The sequence below is a fragment of the Magnolia sinica genome, chromosome 4, assembly GCF_029962835.1.
Source record: "Magnolia sinica isolate HGM2019 chromosome 4, MsV1, whole genome shotgun sequence".
In the NCBI taxonomy this organism is placed as follows: Eukaryota; Viridiplantae; Streptophyta; class Magnoliopsida; order Magnoliales; family Magnoliaceae; genus Magnolia; species Magnolia sinica.
Genome location: NC_080576.1, coordinates 7427796 through 7438984, shown reverse-complemented (window position 1 = coordinate 7438984; position 11189 = coordinate 7427796). Strand labels below are relative to the sequence as shown.

Below are 11189 nucleotides of genomic sequence, written 5' to 3'. Positions count from 1 at the left end.
TAAATATAATTTTGCATCTTTTCAAATTGTGAGGCCCACGTGAGTTTCAGATACAGCTGATTTTTGGGAAATCCCATAGCCTAGAGGGGGACCACCAAATGCACAGCATGTATCAACACACATCACAATGGGCCTATCAAAAATCATGTTAAAAACAATTACAATCAACTGGTGGGGCCCACCTGAGTTTTGAAATGGCCTGGAATTTGGTGTGACTTCTCATCCAAGTGGGACACACAATGGATGGATTGGATGTCTAAAATATATCCCAGTGGGCTTTATATACAATCAAGAATGCTTAATGGATGGGCATCCATTCTCAACCGTTGTATGTGATGTGGCCTAATTAAGTTATGAATTTCTAATTTTAAGGCCTATGGCCCACCATGAAAGAGTGCATCTAATTAATGGGATGGATGTCCGGGCCCCACGTAACAATGGGGTCTATAAGGCTCGACTTCATGAGAAACTTACTATGGCCTCGGGGCAGTAGTGATCCATAGCTGAAGTGGTAGACTGAGTGAAAGATATAAAGCAGTGGGAGATTGAACGTCTACCATTCAAACCCATTTTGGGGTCACAGAAGTTTTGCACCAATATGGAATTATTTTTTTCCCTCTTTATTCAGGTCTTCAAACCCATTTTGGGGTCACAGAAGTTTTGCACCAATATGGAATTATTTTTTTCCCTCTTTATTCAGGTCTACGTGACCTTATGAACAGATAGGATAGAAAATAAACTTTATGGTGGGCCCTATGAATTGTTTAATGGTGAAAATTATTATCTCCGCTATTATTTTTGGTATGGTCCAGATGATCTTTGGATATGATTTACGTTTTGCATGATGCTTTAAAATGATTTCTAAAAATAGATGAACGGTGTAGATATAATAAATACATCACTGTGGGGCCCATGTAACTTTAATATCCTTTGAACCTTTCGTTCAACTTGGAACTCGCGTCAGTGCTCGTCTTCGCACGACACGTACCTACACCAGCTAGTCAGTGCTCGTCTTCGCACGACACGTACCTACAGCAGCTATATAGCTGGTGTGTGGCACACCAGCAAATCCGCTTACTATACAGACGAGCTAACCAAAAAAAAGAAAAGAAAATGTGTATAATTGGAGCTTTTAATATGGTGGTGCACCACTTGGATACGACATATCCGAAAGGGAAAAGTAATAACTTTTAACCCTCGTATTTGTTTTCTGCAGAAGCAATTGTAAGGAACGGTCCGCATTCGACCAGTAAAACTCACAAAAGTTGGATGATCAGCGCTTCGGATCATTGAAATCTTTGTTCTATAGCCCATCCGCATGGTGTCCCACCAGATCAACATTCCGGATCACCCCACCTGTTAGGCACGTGTACATAGAAGTTAGGAGAGGGATGAATTTTGGCTTGAGGACAAAAAATGAAGGGGCCCACCTGATGTACGGACTGGATGTAAAACAACAAGTGTACAAGGGAACTCATTTTTTAATGCATTGGATAGCAGAGTATATTTTGGTCCAATCGTGGCTATTGCGAAAAAGTCAGTCTGCGTAGTGCGACAACATTCTCGTGAGGACGTCGTAGATAGCAACACGGTTTTACACCAGTGGCTCCCACCCGTCCATTCGTGGTGGGCCAAAGTCATTCTGCATGTTCGATGTGGGATTCATGCTCTTGAAAATGCAGAATCCAACTTTCAACGTGCGTGCAGATTCTTGTCCAACATGAATGGAAAGGTGGGACCCACTATCTTTTGCGCTCTCTTGGATTCGTAACCGATCCTGTTCACTCGAACTAACGTGGAAACTTCAAGGGTGACGGAATCGCGTACTAACGCTTGGTTTGTAAATTCCTTGAACCTGGATCGTCCAGATGACTTGGGAATGGACCAAATGACAAATCACATCAGTCCACTTTTTCGCCTAAATATGGACGGTGGACGTACAGATACACTCAGTGCTCCAAATTCAAGTAAAAAAAAAAAAAACCTCTATTATCTTTTTGGATGGCTAGAACCGTCCAACCAATATTATTTTTTGCCAATTATGTCATCCAAGTTAAGGATCATCAGATGAAAGGTCCAGATTCACAGCTAGAAAAGTCATATATGAGATAACACAAATGAAATCTAATAAGAATTGTTCATCGCGTTGAACCAGAGAGCTCCTATAATTTAGTTCTTTGCTCTAGGCATCGTGGGACACGAGCATCGGTGGTTGCTTTTTAATGTAAATGCCGCAACGGAGTCGCCTCTACCCAACTCCCGGACAACCTCCTCTTCACCGTACACGTGGCAGGTGAGAAATTTTGGAAAGACTGATTTACTCGTTCTTTTCTTTTTAAATGGCAAATGTATCCCATCAACACTGCACTGAAAAAAAGGACTTTTGAAATTCGGATTCAGAGTGCCACTGGATTACCGCTAACGCCTTTAAATGGTGGGGTATCAGAGCACACAACTTTCTTAGCCATGGATGGAGCATAGTCCAAAGCATCATACTGATTAGGTGATCCTCATCATCCAATTGGTGGCCATTAATCAAAAGATAAGAGTGGAAAATAACCACACAGGAGTCGATACCAAGAAGCATATTTATATTAGCATGGTATTCTTGAAAGATGGTCAATTAACAAGTGAGAACCATGATTCATGAGGGATGGCCTCAACATGTGGGAAAATCCTTGTCAAATCGATAAGGTAACAAAGAGAATTGTTATAATTCATTTGCAATACCTGCACATGGGTTTATACGGGTAAGAACTAGGATCGAATACAACTATATATTATAACATTTTTTGAGATAATATCTTCTCGTAGAATATTCTACGCCTAGATAAAATCTATAACTGATATAATAGATTTTCTTTAAGATCTTTGTGGGCCCATGGTGCTGTGCATCTTTATAATCCTAACCCTTCAGTTAGAAACTAGAAAATAGATGATTAAGGAACAACACATAACAAAGGGTCCATGTTGAAATGACAAAAGATCCAATGACTGCATCCTCCAACCTGGGGATTTTGGTGCATTGACCATCTACCATAGGAGCCATCATAGACGTTTAGAATCATATGAACCGTCGCCCCCACCGTACAATCTGAACATTAGAGCATTTTATAGCTCAAAATATAGATACACTTCACTGGAGTCTTCTCCATTTTTTTTTTCTTTTTTGAAAATTAGTGGAGTGGGTCCATTTTGAGAAAAATATCCAAAAAAAGATCAAAATTTCATTTAATTTGCATGGAGTGTTGCTTTTTACAATTTCATTGTTTGGTAGATATCTAATTATGAATTAGAGATATTGATCTCTAATCATGTGGCTTAAACATGCATGCCACAAATGTGCCAACGTGGATTCCGTTACAGACGCTACATCTTCACCCAATATAATATTTTCAATCAACCTATAAATATTGTCACTCCTCCGTGTCTTCATAACAATAAGTGTTCCTTTTGAAACTTTCAGGACACCTTTATAATCGAAAAACTTACACCAGATTGCATCTAAAGCCCTTAGAGATATCAGATTCTTCTTTAAATTTGGAATGTGTCTCACATTGGTCAGAGTATACTTTACCCCGTCAAACATCCTGATGCAAATCAAACTAATCCCGATCATCTTATGAGCATGATCATTGTCCATAAGAACCATTGCACCATAATACTCACTATATGTGGCGAACTAACTTAGATGAAGACATATATAATACATGCCCCCATATCTAAAATACATTCACGATATAAGTGATTAACCTTCAACACTAATGACATATCATAACCACTTATTCATTCACCGAATTTCGTTGAATTGACTTTTTTTTATGAATCATCTGATTTATCCTCTTTCCTGATTTTGGGATTTTGACAATCCTTCATATTACCAATCTTCTCACAATTCCAATATTTCAACTTATCTTTGTTATTGGACTTGGATTTTAATCGTGATTTCTCATTCATTCGCTCAGACGATCTTCCCTTAGTAGATAATGCATTCATAGAAGTACATTTGTCACCGCTTTTCCGTCTCAACTACTTTGACCAAGGGGTTGAGATAATAGTATTGACATCAAATGTATTCACACCATAACATAGAGTATTAACCAGATACTCATAGGACTCTAGCAGAGATGTCAACAAAATTACAGGTCTATCTTCTTCATCGATCTTCACCTCTATGCTTATCAATTTATAAATCAGTTTGTTGAAGACGTCAATGTGCTAAGAGATATTTGACCCTTCCACCATCCTTAGAGTATAGAACTATCTCTTTAGATATAGACAATTAGTAAGCGACTTCATCATGTAGAAGCTCTCCAACTTTAACCATAATCATGCGGTAAGCTATCAAGTCCTTTTCCACTTGACTGCCAGTACAATTGAATTGACTAATCGTCATCTGATTAAGTTCATCCCATATTAAATTCTTCCTTCATAGATTATGAACGTTTTGCTTTCCTAAGGAGTGCATGCTACAACTCTTGGTGAACCATCTTCAACCTCAATAATTTAAAATAATTTTTATATGTGAACTTACTTGTCTGGGACTTCACATTCGATCCCATCCATGTCATATTTTTATATTCAATCTGATAACCCAAACTATGCTTTGATACTACTTGCTGGGCGTTGAAACCCCTTAACAAGCATAGAAGCAGCCTCAGAATGAATCAAACAAGTAGAGAATGAAGAAAGAATGAGCAAACATAGAAAACATAAATTTTTACGTGGAAAATCCTTGCAGGAAAAAATAACGGAACAAAGTGACAATCAATCCACTATAATCAAAAAATAAAAGAGAATAAATAACTTATAAATGAAAACCATAGATCCCCTTTAAAACCCTCCTTGGCTCTCAAGTTCTATTCATCTTAACCCTAATCGCGTATCACAAAGATTATTTATACACCCCATACCCGATTAGAAACAAAACATACACTTATGCAAACTTGTATGCACTATTGATCTAATTATTGATCGAATAGACAGGACTCGAAAAATCATCGATCGAATCGGCACCTCTATTGATCAAATCAATAATGTTCAAAAACATTCATTGAGTAAATTAAAATTTTCAAAAATATTTCGATCGAATCAACAGGCTATCAATCAAATAAAAAACTTTGCTTTTGCACTAGGATTAAAGGCACTCAATCAACCATGTGTCTAGATAGAGAGAGACATGTAAGCAAATGTCCACATACTAGAATTCTCCACAACGCTTGTTTTAAAACACCGAAGCACTGTAGGCCCACATGGTGCATATGTAAATCCACTTTATCCATTTTAGGCTTTGGGCCCATAAATCATCCAGAGGTGGGCTACACAACAAAGACTAATGAATATATAATGCCAAGTATAGGTTTCTTTTATCAAACCAATTCATTAATGGTGACTCTCATCAAACCAGTTCATTAAGTGTGACTCGCTGTGAAGAAGATATAAATAATAATAATAATAAAATCAATTTCTTCCAAAACTTACAATTCTTAGTACAGCTTTAATTATTCTCATTGGTGCGTCTGTCTGAATTTATTTATTTTTTTCTCACCACTTTAATTATTCCCATATTGGCGCGGTTCACCTGAGTTTTTCATGGCAAATCTTTTCTATGTATGGCAAACACAAGGCGCTTACTCTCCATCAAGATTAGTTTTCAACCAAGAAAGAATAAGACCGTCTTTCCATACTCTGGCCCTTGGAAATTATATACGTGGCATTTTCTAATTCTATATAAACTACCCAGATTGTGTAACCCGCTGTGGATAAGTGATAATCAAACATTTAGATTGACTAAATTATTCTAATCTCTGATAAATGGGCATTTTTTTTTCTAAAATTGCAACCGTTGAATTTTTCTTCATTTGGATGGTCACATAAATTAATGTCCAATTATCAGCCACTTAGAAAACCTAATAAAAATTAATAAAATTCACATTAGATATCTCGAAATTTGGTACCCACATTTTGGAATGTTTATTTTCTTAAATTACTAAGTTACCTACGTGCCACGGCTGCAAGATCCTGAGCATCAACCATCACGCTCTGCCCAATCATCAAAGTTCGGCCTAAGTGCAGAGAGTGAAGATCGTGCGATGAATGACACTCAAGTTCCCCAAAATTGCACACGTGCCATATACTTAAATCATATGAAACGGTGGAGATAGTGTGACCCACTTTAGATTATTTATATAATGATAATTATACTGAATGCATATCTTAAATGGTCCACTTATTGACGTTTAATGGACAGTCAATCTGAAAATAACCAATTGTTCAAACTCAACAAACAAGTTTTCGCAAATCATATATTAAAATCATGCAATTAATAATTGTTTTCATGTTTTTACTTTATCTACATTAGTTTCCATAATCTGAACAGTTAAATTTGAGTTACTGAAATGCCATATAATATAACTACAAGTGCCTGCGTATCATTCATCATGGTCTGCCAGAGTATAAAATAAGTCATATGTAATTTTCCGTCCATTTTAATAACCAGTATTGTTACCACGGAACTTTTACCGTTTCACTGCACGGCAAAAAGGCTATTTATTTATAAGAAGTTATTCCTGAAAGGAGGATGAATGGAGAATTTGGTGGGATTTGTTTTACTTTTTGGATTGATTCCGAAACTTCATCTATCTATACGAGTCCGGTTCCTCTGCAGCGTTTGTATGCTGAGCTCATTCCACAACGGGTGTGTGGAGCCTACCTTGATGTGGAGACGATCCAATCCGTCCATTAGGTGCGGCCCTTTAGCTTTGCATGGTTTCCCAAAATTCAGTTCCATCAAAAATAAAGGTAGCTCATGCCATAGCGAAGACGCCTGCAATTAAAAACTTTTCAGATGGTGTGTTGTTAGAGCAGATTAGCATAATTTTTAGAAACATACATTCAATTCCTCACAACGCAATCTTTACATTTAACATGATATTAGATCTATGATTCGTTGTGATCCTGGTCCTTGGTTTTAGCTGTCCGTCTTCTTATTTCCCTCTGTCTGTCAGTGATCCGATCGCCACCATCCGTTGCAAACTGTCATCATTCCTTATTGTTGGGATACTACAACCTGGATTTGACCCATCAGCCTGCAACAACCACAACCCTTCTAATGGATGTCGCCTGTGCAATCTGTTGGATTTTTAGGTTAAATGCCGTAGAATTTATGGTTTTTCAAAATTCCAAATTTAATACATTATGCATAGGACACCTACTAGTGATAATCTTAAAATTTCAAGAACTAAAACTGTTGACCAGTTAAAATCTTAACTTGCGAGATGATATTGCAAAATAACATTTTGCAATTTCTCTTGTCGATGCTGATCCTCTACACTAAAACTTGATTTCCAATCTATCTTAAGTGGAAGAAATTAGAAATTCATTTTCTTTTTTAGATCAAGGATGCACATTTGTAGGTGTCCATCAGCTGCATACAAAACTTTCCCCAAGGAAAAACTTCTCACTTTTGTAAGTTTTGATACTCTGGCAGAGTGTGTAGGATGATACGCAGGCACTTTTTTTTAATTATTATTATTATTATTATTATTATTATTATTATTTAAGGAAAGATTTATTCAATTCAACCAAAACGGTTGTACAACTTACAAGGCAAGAAGACCATTTGGGCAGCGCCAGCTGCAAAAAGGACGTGGGGGGCCTATCATAAGGGGTCATAGATCGACCACCTATATTCAAAAAACCCAGAAAAAAAATTGAAAAAAACCTGCCTAAGGGATAGATGGTTCTGACCTGACCGTCCCTAAACCGACTTTATCTAGGAAAATCTGACCTCGAACTTGCTCCAGAAGAGAAGTCATATGAAGGTACAGAGCTGTCTCCTGATTCCCACTCCCTGCTCGAGCCATATTGTCGGCCGGGCCATTTCCTTCTCGAAGAATGTGATTGAAGGTGAAGTTGCCCAACTGCATTAAGCCATTTATCCTTGCAGCCCAAGGTTTCCATCTCCACGGGGTGCCAAACTTTTCCAGGAGAAGGTTAATCACCACTTTGGAGTCTGATTCAACTATCACTGTGGTCAATCCTCTTTTAAGGCATATCACCATCCCGTCATGAATTGCTCGCAGTTCCGAGAGGTTATTGGAGCCCACACCATATCCAGTGGCAAACGCGAACATGAAAGCTCCATCATCCTTTCATCCTTTCTGCATATGCCGCCACTACCCGAATTTTCAGAGTTTCCTCTTACGGAGCCATCCACTACCTAGGGCTGAGGGGGCTATTCCACTTGACAACAACGGCTCTGCTTCTCTGATTGTCCACGGGTCTTGGCCTGGGTCTTAAACTCTGAATGTTGATGTTTGAGATGAAGGCGCTGTCCTCACCAATCACTTGAGTAGCCCACCATTTGATCCGGGCGATGGAGGCCCTGATATGCATCAGTTTATTCTCTTACTTAGCTAAATTTCTCGCTCGCCAAAGCTCCCAGAGAATCAGAATTGGAAGCTTTGCTCTGACAGGGGAAGAAGCACTACCCAGGGCTGGGGGGGCTATTCCACTTGACAACAACGGCTCTGCTTCTCTGATTGTCCACGGGTCTTGGCCTGGGTCTTAAACTCTGAATGCTGATGTTTGAGATGAAGGCACTGTCCTCACCAATCACTTGAGTAGCCCACCATTTGATCCGGGCGATGGAGGCCCTGATATGCATCAGTTTATTCTCGTACTTAGCTAAATTCCTCGCTCGCCAAAGCTCCCAGAGAATCAGAATTGGAAGCTTTGCTCTGACAGGGGAAGAAGCACTACCTAGGGCTGAGGGGGCTATTCCACTTGACAACAACGGCTCTGCTTCTCTGATTGTCCACGGGTCTTGGCCTAGGTCTTAAACTCTGAATGTTGATGTTTGAGATGAAGGCGCTGTCCTCACCAATCACTTGAGTAGCCCACCATTTGATCCGGGCGATGGAGGCCCTGATATGCATCAGTTTATTCTTGTACTTAGCTAAATTCCTCGCTCGCTAAAGCTCCCAGAGAATCAGAATTGGAAGCTTTGCTCTGATAGGGGAAGAAGCACTACCCAGGGCTGTACTTCGCCACTGGAGGAGTCTATTGCCTACTGTTTGCTGTGGAGGCGAGGACACGCCGAACAAGGTGCCAAAGTGGTACTAGATAGAAACCGCCTGATGTCCATCGAGGAAGAGGTGGTTAATGGACTCCGTTTGCTGGCTTGGATGGCCCTCTCCATCACAACAATGACATTTGGAAGCCAACACCACACCCTTAGATTGAATGCTTTCATCAACAAGGGTCGCTCCCTGCAATAATCGCCACGTGAATACAGAGATTTTGAGGGGAAGGGTACTATCCCAAAGCCCGTTAACCCACTACACAGTTGGGTGGGATCCTCTTTGTAATTTCCAAGCCGATTTAATGATGAATACACCAGCAGAATCGAGAGGCCAGAAACATTCATCTTTCTCGTCTGATATAGCAAGGCTATGCTAAAAATTTTCATTAATGATACCTTATGGGAGGAAAGCAAACACCGTTGATGGAGAGAGAGGTCCAGCGTTACCCAGGAAATCTCGCACTTGGAGATCTCGAAGGGCCTCTGGAATTGGCCTGTCTATGAGTTACTGAAGGGGGCCCATTCCCGTCCAATTATATGCCCAAAGATTGAGCTCACCCCGACCGACCTGCCACTGAACATTTTCTGTCAAAACAGGGAGAAAAGTTCTGATTTTTCTCCGGAAGGGGGATGTAATTTTCTGCGATGATGCATGGATTTCAGCAGTGAGATCCCTGTGGTGTTTAGCCCTCATGAGAGATACCCACGACCCACTGTTTTCTCCAAATTTAACTGCCCATGTCAGCTTCAGACGCAGGGCAGCCATAACCTCCTTCAAACTTCTAATACTTAGCTCTCCTTCATCCACCGGCTTTACAATTTTCTTCCAAGCTATCCAATGTAATTTCCATTTACCATCAACCCAGCCCCAAAAAAAACTGGCGAAGTGACTTTCAAGACAATCTATCACCTGACAGGGAATATGCATTGCAGCCATTACATGAATTGAGAAACTTTCCAAAACGCGGCGAATCAGAGTTGCTCTGCCAGCTTGGGAAACATGGCTAGCTGACCAACCATTAACTCTCCTGTTGACCTTGTCGATGATAAACTGAAAGTCAGCAACTTTTGTCCTGGCTTTTGAAAGAGGGGCTCCCAAGTACTGAATGTCATTTCCTGCTTTACTAAAGCCCAAGATGCGCTCCGAGGCTCTGATTCTGCTCGCTCGAATGTGTTTAGAGAATAAAAAGTTGTTTTTCCTATTGTTTTTCTTAAGACCCGTCGCTGATTGAAATAGCTGCAGAAAATTTTTGGCTGCACTGAGAGAGGATTGGACACTGTTGAGGAAGACTAACATATCGTCTGCATATAAAAGATGTGAGATGATCGGGCTGCCACGAGGAAGTTTGTAAGGATCGCAACTGCCGCCAGCAAGTAAATAGTTCAGATTTGCGGAGAAGGCTTCCATCGCAATGATGAACATAGTAGGAGAAAGAGGGTCACCCTGGCGTAAACCTCTAGTCGATTTGAAAACCCCGCCGCTTCCCCGTTGATGAGGATTGAAAACCAGTTGTTACCCCAACAAGATTCCATAAGCACAACCCAGCTGTCATTGAAGCCGAATCTGAGAAGGACTTGCTTTAGGAAGTCCCAATTCACCCTGTCATATGCTTTCTCTAGGTCTAGCTTTAGGATGAAGTTTTCCTCCCGGACTCTTCGATCGAGCTCTCACGTCACCTCCTGCACCATCGCAATGTGTTTTGCAAATATGTGAAGATGGAGAAAAGAAGATGAAAGAAGGTGGGAGGAAGAATCTCTCTCCACACTCTCTTTCTATCTACTAGTGACACCCATGCAAAGGTGTTTAGGACTCTCTAATTGCCTCCTCTCTAAGATAGGATTTAATTTATAAGAATGATTTGTAATTTTAAAGGTATATTAAAATGTGGTGCACCACCATCCTATGAACTTCTTTATACAATACTATGAGGAAGCATTTTTCATTCGCCTTGACCATACATATAATTTCTAGGTATGTACATAGAAAAGAAAAATGACTTTAAACAGGAGAAATTGTTGATCCACCACTTTAACAGCCCCTTGCATCAGCTGCTAGCCAACTACCGTTGTCTTTCATTTGTTTGCTCATGCTAGTGCCTAGTAT

The 11189-nt window shown here is 39.9% G+C and overlaps 1 protein-coding gene across 1 annotated transcript; it reads right to left on the bottom strand.

The window, feature by feature from the left end:
• Positions 1 to 9590: 9590 nt before the first annotated feature.
• On the bottom strand, positions 9591 to 10493 carry LOC131242010 (uncharacterized). Its single transcript, XM_058240362.1, has one exon. It carries the CDS (start codon positions 10491 to 10493, stop codon positions 9591 to 9593), a length of 903 nt encoding a protein of 300 aa, XP_058096345.1.
• Between the last annotated feature and the right edge of the window lie 696 nt (positions 10494 to 11189).

What these genes read in the sequence shown, in the direction of transcription:
- LOC131242010 (XM_058240362.1), bottom strand. Translation starts at nt 10,493, where the DNA reads ATGGAAGCCTTCTCCGCAAATCTGAACTATTTACTTGCTGGCGGCAGT.